Source organism: Microcaecilia unicolor, chromosome 3, assembly GCF_901765095.1.
Source record: "Microcaecilia unicolor chromosome 3, aMicUni1.1, whole genome shotgun sequence".
Taxonomy (NCBI): Eukaryota; Metazoa; Chordata; class Amphibia; order Gymnophiona; family Siphonopidae; genus Microcaecilia; species Microcaecilia unicolor.
In genome coordinates this window covers 186,117,971-186,137,000 of record NC_044033.1, presented here as the reverse complement: position 1 = coordinate 186,137,000, position 19,030 = coordinate 186,117,971, and the positions used below count along the sequence as shown (strand labels likewise).

Below are 19,030 nucleotides of genomic sequence, written 5' to 3'. Positions count from 1 at the left end.
GATCGTGATTTGGCTCTGAATTTAGGTATCAGTGCTGAAAAAGCTTTTGATAGGGTTTACTGGCCCTATCTATTCAAGACCCTAGAAAAGCAGGCATAGCAGGGAGATTTTTGCAATGGATCCATACCATCTACGCAGAACCCTTAGCAAGTAAAAGAGTAAATGGTATTTATACAGATAGTTTTAAGTTGGCTCAGGGAGTGCAACAGGGTTGTGTGCAATTGCCTTGTTTTGCTCTGGCAGTGAAACCACTGGCCCAGATGGTCCACCAGAGTGAAGAGGTCAAGAGTAACTCACCTGTGGTGGTATACATAAAAAGAAAATGTTACTTTTTATGGACGATGTACTGTTTACCCTCACAGATCTGCAATCCTCCCTACTGGAGGTGATGCGTATATTGGAAGAGTATGGAGAAGTTTCAGCGTTCCAAATAAATAAGACCAAATCAGACATTTTTAATATTTTGTTAAATGAGATGGACAAGACGACAATTTGATGCAGCTTCCCGTTCCAATGGGCCAATCAATCTTTGTGCTACTTAGGTGTTAATTTGACTTCAAGGGTAAATGTTTTGTACCATGCCAATTTATCCCCTCTGATTAAAACCTTATGGGAAGAACTTTGATAGATGACATTTGAATATTTCATGATTAGGTAGGATTCAGACTTTAAAGATGGTAGTACTTCCTAAATTGTTATATTTGTTTACAGCTGTGCTTATCTCCCTACCTGACGCATTTTTTAGACAGGGGAGGATTTTTCAGTACATATGGAGGAAAAGCCCCCTAGGGTGCAAATGAAAATGTTATTTCAATCTAGGCAATGGGGGGAACAGCGGTGCCTAATTTTAGACTTTACTATCAGACGACACAACTTAAATATTTGCCTAGCTGGCAGAGGGACCACCATAAGAGTTGGGTTCAGTTGTAACAGTATATTCTATTGGGGAGGAGAGTTTATAGATATGTTTTTATTTTATTGATGTATTGTGCCATGGCAATGAAGTCACAGCATGTTATGAACTCTTTCAGTGGTTTACTTTATGCTTGCTTGTTTATGTTGATCAACAGGAAAATAAAAATTAATAAACAAGATCATAGGGGTATAAGTAAATATGGCAGTGAAACTGAAATATTAAAAACCTTTCCCGAATCTGCATTCTTGTCCTTTGCAGGACTCCCCTGATGCTGGCAGTCATGAGTGGCCATGTTGACTGTGCCCACTTGTTGCTGGAGAAGGGAGCCACAGTAGACGCTGGAGATAAGAGGGGCAGGACTACCCTCCATCGGGGAGTGAGTAATCTTTTATTGAAGAAAGGTTTTTGTGTGTGTGCCTGATAGTATTTGTTGTAGGTTTTGCATGGGATTTCTCCTGTTATCCCTTTGTGTAGGCTGTTACTGGCTGTGAGGACTGTGTGGGAGCCTTGCTAGACCATGATGCCTTTGTGCTGTGTCGAGATTTCAAGGGGAGAACTCCAATTCATTTTGCATCAGCATGCGGGCATTCAGACCTCCTGAAGACCCTGCTGCAGACAGCACTTTCCACTGACCCTCTGGATTCCATTGTGGATTACAGCGGATACACACCAATGCACTGGGCTTCTTACAACGGTGAGTTCTGAGCCCCAGGACAGTCCCTGTACCACCCCCTCCTGCCATATCCCGCTTACCTGCCTTGGGAAACAAAACCATGTGAGAAGCACATTTTTCAAGCTTCTTACCCCCCCCCCCCCCCCCACTCCATTCCTTTGTCCTGCACCATTTCTTTAGGCTGTTTGCTCTTCACTGAGGGGGCAGGGGGCTCACCACCCCCTTTGCTCTCTGTGTTACTTCTCTTTCTTCCTCTACATTTTATATTCTGATCTTTCTCACACTCAGGACATGAAGAGTGTCTGGAACTGTTACTTGAACACAATCCATTAGCATATCTGGAAGGAAACCCTTTTACTCCATTGCACTGTGCAGTGTAAGTTTTTTTTTGTTTGTTTGTTACGCTTCATCTTTCTATTTGGTATTTAAATGTCTGAAATAACTTGAATTAGTCTGAATATTTTCATTAGGGGTGGTCATATATCTTTTTCAGTTAATATTCCCTATCGAGCATTTTCATGTAATAGTAAAGTTCGAAGAGGTTACTAAGAAATATGTAGTATGTATGAAGACCTATTTAATGCAGAATTTAGAAATTTGAATTGAGATAGCCAGGTCAGAACATGTATAATTCTAATAGTGTTTTAGAAAAGCATTTTGTGATATAGAACCTGTTTTAAAATACATGCAGGAGTGCACGTGTATTTGCCAGTATGTGCAGTGGGAGCAGCCATTTTACAAAGATACATTTTGAAATAATTGAATAGAGGAAACTGAGCAACTTGCATATATATACTTGCCATTGCGCAAACATACAGTTCTTTATCGTCCAGCTAGACCAGTCCACACCAGTGAGTTATGTCCCCCGACCAGCAGATGGAGGTACAGAAACAGTTTCCAGTGACATCACCGGTATAACATCAGATGCAGCTTGGAGCTAGTCAGTATTTCTCTACCTCCAGTAGATGGTGCAGCTACTGTTTTGTTTTTTGTAAGGCCTGACTTCCACAGACCCAAGCCACAGCTGGTGTTCCGGTGGTTGAGTCCTAGGGGCTGATTGTCTCCCAAGGTTGGCCTACATAGCCTCTCAAAAACTACATACCCATACCCACACTCAACCCCACCCCCCCCACCCCCAATTTTTAAGTAGTAGATTTTGGCTTTGCTGCAGGCTCGCAGTTCTCAACTGGTGTGTCGCGACACAACACCGAGGAGGTATATAACGGGGCCGGCAGACAGAGAACACCAGCTGCTGTTTGGGTTTTCTTCTTTAAAAACTTTACATCTCTCTCTCTCATCTGTTATTTACCCCCATGAGTCCAGCACCTTTCTTTTGTCCTCCCTTCTCTCCCAGCTCTTTCAAATCTCTCTTCTTTGCCAGCAGCAGCAGCAGCACTTTAGCTGCTGGCAAAGAGATTTGAAAGAGCTGGCGGTGAGAGGAAGAGGGGCTGAGGAAGATGTGTTGGACTCGCTAGGGGGAGAGAGAGGCTAAGGAAGAGATCCTAGACTGAGGTGCTGTGTTAGGGGTGCAGAGGGAGAGGTGCTGGACTTGGAGGGTGCAGAGGAAGAGGTGCTGACTCAAAGGGAGAGTGACAGAGAGAGGTGTTGGACTTTAAGGGGGCAGGGGGAGAGATGCCGGACTTGTGGGGAGGGGCATGAAGAGAGGGTAAAACGCAGGACTATGAGGGAAGGCTAGAAAGAGGTGAATATACCAGACCATGGTGGGTGGGAGGGAGGGGGTAACAGAGACATGCTGGATGCTGAGGGATGCAGGGAAGAGAGGAGGAGAGATGACTGGACCCACAAGAAATGTGGCAACACAAACCTCAATCCCAACCTCAATGCCATGCTTCTTCCTGGGTTGTGTAGGCAGTAAACAGCAGGCTTTCACTTCTGGTATGCGGTTTGCTGCCTACACAATCTGGGAAAAGCACAGCACTGGGTCTTTGTGTAGCTCCCTCTCCTACTATCGGGCTGGGTTTTCTGCAGCCTAATTCCCCCTTGGAGCCGCTGTGTTGCTGAACATTGAAGCTGCATATATATATTTTTTTTTTTTGTTGTTGGTGGGGGGGGGGGGGGGGGGGTTGGAAAGAGAGCATGAAGCTGCTGAACCATGGGGGTGGAGGTGGAAGGGTGAAGGACCATAGCTGTGGAAGGCAAAGGTGAGGGGACAGGGAATTTCTGGACCATAGGAGTGGAGGGGAAAGGTGTGGGAACAGGGAATTGTTGGACCATAGGGGTGTTGAGGAAAGGGAGAACTGTCAATGATTTGCTATACCATAGGGTGGAATGGAGAGGGGAAAGGGAGATGCTGGTCCATATCTGTAGAGAATAGAGAGGTTTGGGGGGGGCAGGGAGATGCTGGACTACAAATGTGGGTGGAAAAAGGAGGTGCTGGCCTACAAGGGTGCAAGAAGGAAGAGGGAGGCAAGATACTGAGCGTTGTGGGTCCATGTGGGAAAGACCATGGGGATTGTCAAGGAGATAAGTGAGAAGAGGATGGTGATTACAGAGGGGGGAAGTGTAGTAATGGAGAGGGGCAAGAGAAAGGAATAGAAGGCAAGGGATGTAGTGAAACAGGAGAGCTAGGGGGTGAGAGGAGTAGATGGAAGTTGAAACATAGATGGAGGAGTGAGGGTGAAATCTAAGTGGGCAGACAAGAGAGAGGACATATGTCAGAGATGGATGTAGTTAGGGAATAGAAGAAGATAAGAGGAAAGTGGAAAAAATACAAATGGACAACACCCATTGGAAAGGGGGGCGGGGATGGAACTTGATATACCGCCTTTCTGTGGTTTTTGCAACTACATTCAAAGCGGTTTACATATTATATACAGGTACTTATTTGTACATGGGGCAATGGAGGGTTAAGTGACTTGCCGAGAGTCACAAGGAGCTGCAGTGGGAATTGAACCCAGTTCCCCGGGATCAAAGTCCGCTGCGCTAACCACTAGGCTACTCCTGCACTCCAGAAGAAAGACAGGAAATCAGAAAAAGAAACTGGGTCCAACATACATGGAAAAATAAAACGCCCAGAAAACTAAGGTAGAAAAAGTGTTTTAACTTTGAATTTATTAGATGGAATATATTAGCTTTGGGAATTGCATCATGAATGTCTTTGTATTTTGTTCAGTACAAGAAGAAATGCACTTCTGTTCATATTTCTCCCATGTTATGGTGCATGCCTAGTTTGCTACTTGGGTTTCCCAGTTCAATTTTTCTCTTTATATTTCTATTTCTAATTTGTGATTCCTTGTTCTGTATTTGATGAGAGTCTTTCTATATTTTATATGTGACTAATCTGCGGTATTCCATTTGCATCTATGTTGAGATCTATAACAGTCCCACTCATCATCTGTTTTACCAGGAGTAGGTGTATTGGTGTTCTAGGGCCCGTGTAATATTTGTAGTACTACTTATTCCTTTTAATAGGGTTCATGTTTGAATCATAGGAATTAGTGCTGTTTCGTTTTGCTATGTCTATTGATTTAGTTTTTCAGGTTTTGTATTTCAAAATGTGCCTGATAGTGGAGAGATTTATGTTGCTATTACTAGTTGCTATAATATATATAATAATGATGCTAGCATGCATAACCATACCCCCCCCCCCCCCCAAAAAAATATATATATATATTTATTTATTTATTTTGGAGGGTGGTATAGTAACTTCCATGGGGAAAATGTGAGTTCTGATCTGCATCAGTTTTTTGAGGGGAGATGAGCTTTTTGAGGATGCATAGAATGTTTACATTTGATTCATAAGAGCTGCCACACAGTATCAGACCAAACATCCGTGAGGGTCATGTAATGCCATGTTACATATGCAAGCATTATCCACCAGGTGTGCCCTGACTGAAAAAAGGTTGAGAACCTTCTGCTAGGATTGGGGGGGGGGGGGTGCTCCCTTCCTCCCGTGTTGGTGGGGGATCACAGCCATTCCCATACGGTGTTGCCATTCCTGCAGCAGCTACAGGGTTGTTGCATCAGCAGGTCCTGAGTGCCCTAATTGCAGGGCCAGAACCCCTGGGTTATGAGACAGGTCCCCCAGGGAACTCGGGAAGCTGCAGCTGCCACATGGCCAGGGCTGCTGCCTCCTGCCAACCCATTAGCTGTGGACACATGGCTTTTGGCAGGTCTACATGTCTTCCTCTTCAGAACAGGCTCCTGGTATATTGGTGCTGAGACGCCAGGTCAGATTGACCCTTGAAACGGGAGCCCCAGGTTGGAAGTTGGGCCCTATTCTGTACATGGCCATTTCCAAAGGACTCGGCAGGGTCGTTGCAGAATGGAAAGGGGTATACCTTCTGGGGCTCAACCTTGGGGGGGGGGGGGGGGAGGAGAAAGAAGCCATGACTGCAAATCTTCCATTCCCAGATCCTATCAGTATTTGGATGATTGACTAATTTGGTGCAATTCAGTGGAAGACTTGCTGGCAGCAATGTCCCAGGGTATTGGCCTGTTGGAGAATTTGGGGTGGACAGTCAATTATGCAGAGAGTCACCTCGAGCCGTCCCAGGACCTGGAGTACCTGGGGGTTCACTTTGCTGTTCACCTGGGGCAAGTAGATGCAGCTTGGAGGCTTTCTCAGGAGGACATTTTTGCACTCTGACAGCCCCCAGGTCCTGGGATTGCCTCTAGCTATTAGGGTTGATGGCAGCCATCCTGGAGGTGGTTCCTTGGGGATGAGCTCACATGTATCTCCTTCAACGAGTACTGGAGTCTCTTCTTTCTTTCTTTCCTCCCTCCCTCATGGGAGCTGAACTGGTGGGATCAATCAGCCTGTTTCCTCAATGGGGCTCCCCTGGCGGTTCCTGTGGATGGTGGTTACCACTGATGTGAGCCTCGAGATAGGGGTCCATTGCCTCAGCTATATATTGCAGGGCACGTGGTCGGCAGAGGAGGCCTCCTGGCCTATCAGCCATCTGGAGGTCAAAGCAACTCACTTGGCACTGCAGGACTTCCTAATTCCCATTCGGGGATAGGCTATCTGGGTCGTCTTGGACAACATGATAGCTGTAGCTTTATTTCAGTGTTGCATTGCTGATAAATGTAACTTATTTGATTTTTGTGTATAACTACTCCATATATCCTAGGTATGCCTAGTTTTTTCTTTCTGTAACCTCCAGTAGTAGCGTGAGTAAAGGCAGGCCTGCAGTCTTTAATAACACAGCCACAGAAAAGTTTAAAAGTGAAATAAACCAATTTATTTGAGAACAGAAAAATGGGTGACCTGTTCCTCTCACAGGTCAGGAGGAAATAAACACACCAAAAAGTAATTTTTGTTCAAAAGGTTCTCTGCCATGGCATGCACAGATCTGTCTTTCAAAAGGAAACATGAACAGCTTGTTTCTGGCCTACCATTCTGTCCAAAAGGCAGCACAATTGATCAGGCTTGGCCTTCAGTTTAAAAGTCACAATTTTTAGCAGGGTTCTAAACTAAACTTGGCCTTTAGAACTGAGTAGAGCTTCTGCAGGACTTCTCTCCTCTGGGCCACTCTGATTAATCTGTGCTGAGAGTTATTATCTTGCCTTGACACAGGGTTGCCAGGTGGAAAAATTTTTTCCCACCCAAACGAGCCCAAATCCAGCCCAAAACCCGCCCAAAGTCAAACCCCGCCCCTGACACCCCCACCCCCGACACCCCCACCCCCGCGTCATCACCCCGCCCCGCCATCATCACCCCCGCCGTCATCGGCCCCGCCTCCCCCGTCATAGGCCCCGCCTCCCCCGTCATAGGCCCCACCCAGAACGTCACTAACCCCGCCCCCGCTGCCGAAAAACCCGCTTTAAAAACCGCCCAAAAGACCCAAAACAAGCCCAAAAAACCGCAACCCGCCACGGGCAAAAATTTCCTGCGGCGGGTTGCGGAAAACCGCCCACCTGGCAACACTGTTGACCATGCCCTCCCTGCTCTGCTCCTGCTGAGTCATCTCCTTGCTCTGTGGCTCGCCTTTTAGGTGGCTCTGTGAGTGTGAGAGAGTGCTGTTAAGGAGGATCAGTAATTTCTCATTGACTCACATACCCTACTCCTCAGCTCATCCCTACTCAGTTAAGCGTCGACAGTATCAGGCTTCACCTCCCAAGACAGGATATTAGCGTTGGCATGATCTTGTCCCGTCCAGTGTCATACCTCAAAACCTGAAGGGTTGGAGACTGAGGAATCAACGTATGATGGGCGCATTAAATTCTGTATGGTGAGCGATCCACACGAGGGGTTTGTGATCTGTGTCTAGCAAGAAGTGACATCCCAGTAAATAATACTGGAATGTTTCCGGTGCCCATTTGACCACTAGAGCGTTTTTCTCAATAATTACATAGCTTGGTTCCTGAGGAAACAGTTTCTGGCTAATGAAAGCCACAAGGTGGTGGTCTCCTTCAGTCTCTTGGGCCAGGAATGCTCCGTCCAATGTCTGGTGCATCTTTCTGTACCACAAAAGGTCAGCTAAAGTCAGGGCTCACCAGGTCCAGCTCTGAGCATTGGGCCTTCTTCAGGGTCTGGAAGGCTGTGTTCAACTCAGACATCCAATACACCTTCTTAGGGTCAACTTCTACAACTTCCGCCATCTCAGCTAACCCCAGAAATAACCGATTAGTCCCAGGAATGCATTTGCTTTTCGATTGTGGCACAGGTACTTGAGCAATCGCTTCCACCTTCCGGACCTAGGGCCTTACTTGCTATTTCCCAACAGAATACTCCAGGTACTGGACATCTTGTCCTTCCAAGAATCACTTCTTAGGATTTTCTATCAATCCAGCTGTTCTCTGTCTCTGCAGGATCGCATCCATCTGAATTAGGTGGGTCTTCCAGTCTTTTTCTCAGAGGACAAGTAGGCCTTCCTATTCTTACATGTGGGAGATATCATTCTGACAGAGCCTGGTGCAAATGCTGACTAGCTTACAGTGTAGAACTTTCTAGTAACGTCCCACCGCGCATGTGCTGGTGCCTTTCTTCCTGACACGGGAGCACAGGTCCTCCAGTCTTTGTTTTTCCGCGAAGCTGAGAGAGCGCATTCTCTTCCTCACACTGTGCTACATATTTGAGCAAGTGCCTTCCCGTGCGGGTATTTTTTTCTTTTTTTTTCTCTCTCTCTCTCTTTATTTTGTGTTTTCTCCCTTCTTGCTTTTTTGACATTTTCAAGTTTTATTTTTTCGTGAGTAGCTGCAAAGTTATGTCTCACCCTGATCTCAATTTGAGCACTTCCCCTTTTTTGTGGTTCAAGATTGAGGCGTATAATTTAGTCGTTGGTTTTTTTTTTTTTCGATGTCCAGGAAGACCCCCAGTGTTTTCAAGCAGTGCGCCAAGTGTAGGCGCATGATTTCTGTCATGAACCCGCACAATTAGTGATCTTTTTACATATGCAGGTGAGAACCCAGAGGGTGTAATTGGCTCAAATGGAGCATCTTTTTGGTTCTTCGAATTCTGGTCCATTGTCTTCAGCACCGGCGACATCAACCTCCATGGCTACTCGGACATCGGCATCCACTGGAAGTGCACAGACATCAAATGGGTCTCCACCTACCTTGACTCCGGGTGCTGTTAGCTGGCCCTGGGACCGGTCAATATCGGACCCGGCACTGAGGAGACACTCTGATTCGGCAGCATCCTCATCGGCACCGGGGGACCAAAGTTCTCTGCATCAAGAGAAGCCCAAGAAGCTTAAGTATCAGTCTTCCTCGATGCACGGTGCCAAGGTGCTTTGAACATCGAGGCTTTGAACACTCTGATAAGAAGCACCAGCATCGGGAGGACCGCTCCCCCTCCATGGAAGTGGTTCCGGTGCGCCTGTCATCGAGCAGCCAGGTCCCCACCACCGGTTCAACTCTGACGCCTTCTCAGGCTGCCTGTGCCCCCGGCTCCCATGCCTTTGCTGATGCCTGCCTTCAATGAGCAGTTCCAGAGCATGCTGTGAAAGAAGCTGCCACAGTTACTGCAGGGAGTCTCCTGCTTTGGCATAGAGGGCACTTAGAGGGCACTTGTGCCCCCAGCGGAACAGCCCCAGGCCCTCTCAGAGGCTCCATTGATGCTGGCGTCCAGATCCTTGACGCCAACGTCTCACAAGGTATCAGCAAGGTCTGGGCATGCAGCACCACCTCCTACATCGGGAGACCAAGCTTCCCTGGAGTCTAAGAGAAGGACTGCACCTTGAGGCTCTTCGGAGTGTGAACATTGTTCCACTAGGTCAAGGCTGGTGCAGACTCAATCCCCTGATCCTCAATATGAGGAGTCTGATTGGGATCACTTTGGGACTCAGATCCACATTACTTCTCAGAGGAAGAGTCATATGGAATCCCATCTGAACCCTCACCTCAAGAGACAAAAAAATCTTCTCCAAGGGGAACAAGATTGCGTCTTGAAGAGAACGCTACAAGGCGGCTCACCACTCGACTTCCTCCACTATTGAAATTCTTTACCTGAATCTATGCCGAAGCAGTGGTGAAAACAGCGTGTTGACCCCACAACACCTGTGAGACCATCGGGACCGATGGACCGCTTTGCAGTGCCTGGAAGTTCTGCGGGGCTGGGTTCCTCGCTGTCGGGGGGAGCGGTGGGAGGTGTCCCGCTTCTTCTGCCTGAGGTTGAGATCTCATTTAGCCCCGACAAGCGGAGCCCTCCAATGATGCCGGCGGTGGAGCTGCAGCAGGGGCGGGAGGCCCCTAGTGTTGCTGACCAAGGGGTGTTCCCTCCAGCAGGGTTGGCTCACAGCGTGGATCCACTAGATGTTGCCGTTGGAGAGAGGATATCCGAGAAGGCCAGTGTTTTGGCGGACTCTGGACCAGTAGAGGTGAAGCAGCCATCGAGGGGAAACCTTGCTGAAGTTACTTCAATTTGTAAGTCTTTTCTGCCTATAAAACCACCCACTATTACCTTAGACTCTATATGGGAAGCTCTTATGAGTTTAGAAACTTCTTTCTCACAGAAATTGTTGCTGGTGACTGTTTTAAATTACTAGTCTTTTTACCACCTCCCCAAATTAGTACTCGCCAGCCACCCGCAATTTAGAGAGATAAAAGACTAGGAAGGCCACACGTATGAGAAAAGCAATTCTTTTATTACTTACAAATTAGTATTTTCTCATTTAGGAAAGCAGCACTGTTACATAGAAATGTAATCTGTGACTGTCTCTTCCAATGTACTGCTCTGGTACAGCTGTTTTTATACCTTTTGTGTTAAGCAATGCTTCACATTACTTCAGCACTTATCTTCCTCAGAGATCATTCTGTTCTCTGTTCTCATTATCTATTTTCCCTTAAGTTGCTAAATCACATTCTCTTGTTGTTCAGACTAGTTTCTTTCCCAAGGCTTGCCTTGCCCATAAGGGTATCATAGACCATAAATTCCTGAATTTACACAGGCTCATGTTCTTTAATAAATTACAGGCTTCGCAATCTCTGATAGATTCCAGAGTCGAACCAGCTTGTTAGCCTCTGCCATTTTTTACCTCTGCTGGGGTGTTGACCTGTGCTCATGATTCTACATCACTCAAGCTTCAAAATTGACAATGGAAAAAATTTCTATCTTGGAAGCAAAAACAATTAAAATTGAGAAAACAGCAGAAAAGAATAGTGATAACATTAAATCTCTTCAACAGATACAACTTAATTTGATTAAGGAAAATACTTTGTTACACTATAAAGCTGAAAATCTAGAGAATCAATTAAAGGCCAAAACTTTAAGGGTGATTAATTTTCCAAAAGTTATATTGGTTGTTCCTTTAATAACCTTTAAGAAATATCTATCTGAAATATTGAAGATTCCTGAACAGGCTTATCCACCAATTTCCAAGATATACCATCTTCCACCATTTAAAAAGGGGTAAAAAAGAAAATATTAATCAAGTTGAACAAGGAGCAGAAGCTTCATTTGATATATTGAATCTCACACAAATAATTCAAGAGGATGACAAAGATGTTACACTAGCAACTTTGATTGTGACTTTTAAAACTTTTAAAACCATGGCTCGCATTCCTTGCTTAACACATTCCAAAGAGCAATCAAACTAAATACCCCACCATTGTCTCCCAAGCATCTCTCCTGATCAAAAGCAGCCCCTCCCCTTTGAGAGCTCAACATCTGAAAGGCTAGCCAAATTAAACACAAGACCAGATCACCAGACTCCACACTAAAGAACAAAGTCCTATCACGCAACCAACTATCAGAACACGGTCTCATTAATAACCACAGGATTAGTAACCAAAATGAACACCCCCAAACTACTCCTAATAACCTATTGCCTAACACTGATCCACTTAACACTAGCCACCCCATTTGCAGAAACTAACAGTATACCCATATTATACAACCGTCTAAGACGGATCAGGCACACCACATCCCATCAAACTGGCATCAACCTGAACAAAGTGAGGACACTTAACAGGTGAACAACCACAACAGAAGGGAAAGAAGGGTCCAAATAAATTCACCCCAACAAAGAAATGACAACTATTAAAATTCCACACAACTCCAAACACAGAAGCCCCATCCCAAACAATCCAAGTGGGTTATACCAGTGCCATATCCGCGGTAAATAAAATAGCAATACTAACCAATTGGATCACATCAGAAAACCTTGGCCTGCTCTTCATTACTGAAACCTGGATCCATGACCAAAAGGACCCCATAATCCTAGACTTGTGCCCTCCAGGGTACAAAATCATACACTGGTCCAGAACACAAAAAAGAGGCGGAGGCATAGCACTAATCTATCAATCCCAGTTTACCACCGAAACCATCGCCAAGTCCATAACACCTCAATTAGAAATTGCCTCAGTCAGAATCCAGAACAAAACACTTCTAGAAATGTTAAGTACTTGATCACCTCAACTGTGTCCTGCTTTACAGACTTCCAGGAAATTGGAATGATAGCCAGACCAATTTCATGGACTTCATCTCAAACACATGTGTAACCAACTCAAATATATTAGTATTAGGGGACATCACCCTTCAACTAGAAGACCCAAACTCTAGCAACGCACGGGAATGCAAGGAATTTCTAAGCTCATGCGATCTCAAATGGCCACGAATGCAAGCAACCCACGCAAAAGGGCACACCCTCGATCTCATCTCACACAAATTTTCAGCAGACCAGAACTTAATATTAACCGATACCAATTGGACAGAAACACCTTGGACCGATCACTACAAACTAAACTTGTCCTTACATTGGCGGAAGAAGGGTCTACATTGAATACAAGGACACACAACCTACAGCACAAGAGGTCAAGTAGACACAAAGACGTTCTGGCAACTGATATACAATAATGACTGGTCAACACAGACTCCATACACTACCTCATAGAATGGGATAAAAGATTCAAAAATACACTAGATGAAATAGCACCCATACGAACAAGAACCTCACGCAAACACAACTCGACACTTTGGTTCAGTGATGAACTGTAAAAGTTAAAAACACACTCCAGGAAACTTGAACGAGCATGGAAAAAAAAAAACCAAAAAATGAGCATACGCTTAACACATGGAAGCAGACACAAAGGAAATACAAATATGCAATCAGGCAGGCCAAACGATCATACTACAAAACCAAAATAGGGACAGACTACAAAGAAACTATACCAACTGGTGAACAAACTCCTAGACTCCAACTCAGTTACTACAACGAGTACAGACATCCCACATGCACACAAACTGGCTAAATATTTCAACAAAAAAATTCTAAACCTACGCAACACACTACCTCAGGACACTGCTGACATCGAAAACTTTCTCAATGAACTGGACCCCACCAATGGAGAATACCCGGCCGACCGGACCTGGTTAAACTTCGACCTCCTTACTGTCGAAAAAGTTACCCAGGCGATAAGCAGATTCTCCAACACTCTCTGCAAACGAGATACCTGTCCCAGTTACCTAATGAAGTCCGCCCCTAACCGCTTCATAGCAGACCTCACATCCCACCTAAACTAAATGCATCAGCAAGGACTCATCCCTACGGAAAAAGGCAACATCATACTCACCCCGATACCAAAAGATACCAAGAAGAAAACAAACGAAATCACTAACTACCGACCAGTAGCATCGATCCCGCTGGCAGTCAAACTGATGGAAAGCATGGTAACCAAACAACTTACGGATTACATAAACAAATTCTCAATACTACACCAATCACAGTCAGGTTTCCGCCCCCTCCACAGCAGCAAAACAGTTCTCATCACTCTCTTAGCCAAATTCAAGCAGGAAATAGCAACAGGCAAAAACTCCTCCTCCCCCAATTTGATATGTCTAGTGCATTTGACATGGTAAACCATAATATATTAAGGCTATTGGACAAGTTCGGGATTGGTGGAAACATAATTAACTGGATTAAAGGCTTCCTAACCACAAGAACATACCAAGTAAATTCAAACTCAAAACATATCACCACCGTGGAAGGCAGACTGGAGTACCACAAGTATCACCGTTATCATCACGATCATACCTAAACCTATATTACCCAAATTGTAAAGGCCTAAGATACAAAACAACTTACGCATCTAGCATATCCTACATAAGCGCACAACTATGGAATGGACTCCCAAATGCTGTGAAAACAATCCATGACCACTTAAACTTCAGGAAATCACTAAAAACTCACCTCTTCAAAAAGGCCTATCCCACAGATCCAACGTAAATCCTCACACCCAGCAAGACAGCATAACTAATGATCGTATTGGACAATATATAATCTTCACTTCCTTCGACCTCATGACGTCTGATCCACACCTACCTCATCTGACCACAATATAACTTTGTATTTGTTATCAACCGAATTGGCAAATGCCACTACGGTACTGTGTAAGCCACATTGAGCCTGCAAATAGGTGGGAAAATGTGGGGTATAAATATAACAAATAAAAATAAATAAATATTGCTTATCCCAGAAATAGTGGATTTTCCCCAAGTCCAATTTAATAATGGTCTATGGACTTTTCCTTTAGGAAGCCATCCAAACCTTTTTTAAACTCCGCTAAGCTAACTGCCTTTACCACATTTTCTGGCAACGAATTGCAGAGTTTAATTACACGTTGAGTGAAGAAAACGTTTCTCCAATTAGTTTTAAATTTACTACTTTGTAGCTTCATCGCATGCCCCCTAGTCCTAGTATTTTTGGAAAGCGTAAACAGACGCTTCACGTCTACCCATTCAACTCCAGTCATTATTTTATAGACCTCTATCATATCTCTCCTCAGTCGCCTTTTCTCCAAGCTGAAGAGCCCTAGCCGCTTTAGCCTTTCCTCATAGGGAAGTCGTCCCATCCCCTTTATCATTTTCGTCGCCCTTCTCTGTACCTTTTCTAATTCCACTATATCTTTTTTGAGATGCAGCGACCAGAATTGAACACAATATTCGAGGTTAGGTCACACCATGGAGCGATACAAAGGCATTATAACTCCTTATTTTTGTTTTCCATTCCTTTCCTAATAGTACCTAACATTCTATTTGCTTTCTTAGCTGCAGCAGCACACTGAGCAGAGGGTTTCAATATATCATCAACGACGACACCTAGGTCCCTTTCTTGGTCAGTGACTCCTAACATGGAACCTTGCATGATGTAGCTATAATTCGGGGTTCCTCTTTCCCACGTACATCACTTTGCACTTGCTCACATTAAACATCATCTGCCATTTAGACTCCCAGTCTCGTAAGGTCCTCTTGTAATTTTTCACAATCCTTCCGCGATGTAACGACTTTGAATGACTTTGTGTCATCAGCAAATTTAATTACCTCACTAGTTACTCCCATCTCTAGTTCATTTATAAATAAGTTAAAAAGCAGCGGTCCCAGCACAGACCCGTGGGGAACCCCACTTACCACCCTTCTCCATTGAGAATACTGACCATTTAACCCTACTCTGTTTTCTATCTTTTAACCAGTTTTTAATCCACAATAGGATACTACCTCCTATCCCATTTTTATTTATTTATTTAGATTTTGCTCACAACTTATTCAGTAGTAGCGCAAGGTGAGTTACATTCAGGTACTCTGGATATTTCTCTGTCCCAGGAGGGCTCACAATCTAAGTTTGTACCTGAGGCAATGGAGGGTTAAGTGACTTGCCCAAGATCACAAGGAGCAGCAGCGGGATTTGAACCGGCCACCTCTGGATTAGGAGACCGGTGCTCTAACCACTAGGCCACTCCTCCCATGACTCTCCAATTTCCTCTGGAGTCTTTCATGAGGTACTTTGTCAAACGACTTCTGAAAATCCAGATACACAATATCAACAGACTCACCTTTATCCACGTTTGTTCACCCCTTCAAAGAAATGTAATTGATTGGTGAGGCAAGATTTCCCTTCACTAAATCCATATTGGCTTTGTCTTATTAATCCATGCTTTTGAATATGCTGTGTAATTTTGTTCTCTATAATAGTCTCTACCATTTTGCCTGACACAGACGTCAGACTCACCGGTCTATAATTTCCCGGATCTCCTCTGGAACCTTTTTCAACTTCAAATACCATTTCTTGCACCGATATCTCCCGAAATCTTCCTCGGCAAAGAATTCATTTAATCTCTCTGCTATGGCTTTGTCTTCCTTGGTAGCCCCTTTTACCCCTCGGCCAACTAGCAGTCCAACTGATTCTTTTGTTTGGTCATACTTTTGCAAAGTACTATAGCAGTGGTTCTCATCCCTTTCCTTGGGACACATCTACCCAGTAGGTTTTCAGATACTCGCAATGAATATGCACAAGATAAATGAAGATAGGGCATGCAAATCTATCTTTTGCATATTCACTGTGGGTATCCTGAAAACCTGACTGTCTAGGTGTGTCCCAAGGAGTGAATTGAGAACCCCTGCACTACAGGCTTGATGAGGCTGTATGAGCACAGATGTGGTTGCAGCTGAGATGATCCAGGCAGAGGCTTCACAGTCCCACCCTCTGTAAGGATTGCTTTGCTACATCCCACAATTTCTGGACTTTTGTAATAACGATAAGGCAGAGGAAATTTGTTGTACTTTTTATATTTCTTTCCTTTAGTCCTACCAAACCAGTCTATAGACCTGCCCTGTACATATCACAGAATATGTGACATTTTTATAGTTCTTCGATTTCAGTTATATGTTGGAAGTATAAAGTTTCTTCTCATGTTTGGAAGGGTCATGTTATTTGTTGGATGTGTCTTCTACAGTTTGAAAGAAAGGAAACTGCCTAATTTCCACTGCTTTTTGTCATTTTGAAATAATGAAGACTTAAAGCTGCATGGTGCCCTTATAGGACAGAGCACACAAGTCTTTAGTATCCATCTCCATCTGCTGATTGATGGACACAACCCACAGGTTCTAAACTAGTCTAATAGGACAAAAGAAAATTAACAGGTAAGATTAATTTCTCCTTTCCTAGGTAGGTCTTTGTTGTGTGACATCTGCAAGTTATACAGCAATTCTGTCATACCATAATAATACTGACTTCCCTGTAAGGGCACTCTGCAGCCTTAAGTCTTCAGTATTTCGAATGACAAAGCCGTGGAGAATCAGGCATTTTCCTTTCCTTCAAACTGTATAAATTATGTCAAACAACATGAAAACATGAGAAGAAACTTTATACCGCCAATGTACAACTGAAATAGTAGAACTATAAACATAGCACAGAGTAATATGTGACATATTTATCGGGCAGGTAAGACTAAAGGAAAGACATTTAACAGGCACACTAATTTCACCTTTCCTTGGTAGGACGTGTGACACCTGGAAGTTAGTGCTATTATGGTATGGTAAAATTGCTCTATAAGTCCCGAGTCACCATTTGAATGGTTTCATATTACTTCCTGGTACTGGATTTTGGATTTAGCTTATACCTTTATTAGTAGTTCAAGGTGAGTTGCGTTCAGGTACAGTAGATATTTTCCTATCCCTAGAGGATTTAAAATCCAAGTTTGTACCTGAGGCAATGGAAGGTTATATGCCTTGTCCAAGATCTCAAGGAGCAGCAGTGGGATTTGAATCCTGTCTTCCCCATTTCTCAGCCTGCAACTCTCTTAACTATTAAGAACTAAGGATGGGCTGTCCTTTGTGTTGGGAAATGACACAAAATTAAAATGAAAGCCATAAGATCTGAAGCCTGGTGACCACTTGACAACTTACCAAAAAAATTGATAGGCTTTCTGTTACAGTGCTGCCAAACATCACTGTTCATATGGCAGGAAATGCTGGCCTAGGAGAGCTAGGGCTGACTGGGAGTAAAGTATTTAAGTGCCTGCATATATTTCCAGAATACAGCAAATATTATTCTGTTTAATATTTTGTACTGTGATGTATATTATTTTGATTTTTTTTCCGTATATTTATTTGGATTTTTTGCTCACACCTTTTCAGTAGTAGCTCAAGGTGAGTTACATTCAGGTACATTGGGTATTTCTGTGTCCCAGGAGGGCTCACAATCTAATTTTTGTACCTGAGGCAATGTAAGGTTAAGTGACTTGCCCAAGATCACAAGGAGCAGCAGTGGGATTTGAACCGGCCACCTCTGGATATCAAGACTGGTGCTCTAACCACTAGGCTACTTCGTATGTATCTCTCTGGAGTATATTCAGTTTGCAAGATACCATTAATGACAATGGTACTAGGCAGTGAGTGCATCTGCACCAGAAACAGCGAAGAGGTCTTCCATGCTATGTTCAAAGGTGCCCCTGTTGTCCCTTTACTGCTGACATAAGTGTTAGGCCGCCATCCCCCTCCCCCCCCCCCCCCCCCCAAAAAAAAAAAAAAAGAGCTGAGTCTCCAACTGCCTATGGGTGTCATTTTAATCAACTGTCCAGATACCCTTTTCTCCAAGTCTCAAAATTTTACCCTCCTTTCTGAGTAACTGGTTGTACACTAAGTTGCACCCCTCCCATTTGTGAATGAGAGAGAACATCATAGCCCCCTTTCCCACTCCCTCCTCTCCCCATCATGGCCATGTTTTTCCCTCTTTCATCATCCCTTCTGCCACTTGCAGAAGTCTCAAAATTGTAGCAGCCTTCCCTGCCCCTGTTGGGAGCTGAAGTTACTGCTTTCCCTCTCAGGGTCTAAGTTATGGCCTTCCTTTTCCAGCCCCAGTCAGTTCAAAGATGTGGCCTGCCCCTTCTGATCCATCAAGCTGTGATAGGGTTTATGGGTTTGAAAAGGAAACATTATCTTTGGAAGGGGGGCTTCTCTAGCTGTATTCAGTTCTGGAGAAGATAGCCATTTATTGCAGTGTAACAGTAACTTGTATACGAGATCAAAACCCTCAGACTCTGTCTTCCTCTTCTTTGTGCAGAATTAACAACCAGGAGAGTACAGCAGAAATGCTAGTGGAAGCACTGGGTGCCAAGATTGTGAACAGCAGAGATTCCAAAGGAAGGTAAGGAGCAGCTGGTCGTGCTCACCTTAGGTGGCTTGTTGGTCTTAAGGGCATGCTGTACACTAGGAAGGAGCATCCAAGAGCATATTTTGCTGAGATATACCACAGAAGTGAGTT

The 19,030-nt window shown here is 44.4% G+C and overlaps 1 protein-coding gene across 1 annotated transcript in view; it reads left to right on the top strand.

Moving 5' to 3' along the window:
• The window catches only part of ANKRD52 (ankyrin repeat domain 52), a 124,190-nt gene that overhangs the window by 82,958 nt on the left and 22,202 nt on the right, over nt 1-19,030 (top strand). Inside the window, exons 20-23 of the mRNA XM_030196776.1 lie at nt 1,175-1,292; nt 1,391-1,610; nt 1,878-1,965; nt 18,830-18,913. Of these exons, the coding sequence (XP_030052636.1) occupies nt 1,175-1,292; nt 1,391-1,610; nt 1,878-1,965; nt 18,830-18,913 (510 nt within the window). The remainder of the gene's footprint in view (nt 1-1,174; nt 1,293-1,390; nt 1,611-1,877; nt 1,966-18,829; nt 18,914-19,030) is intronic.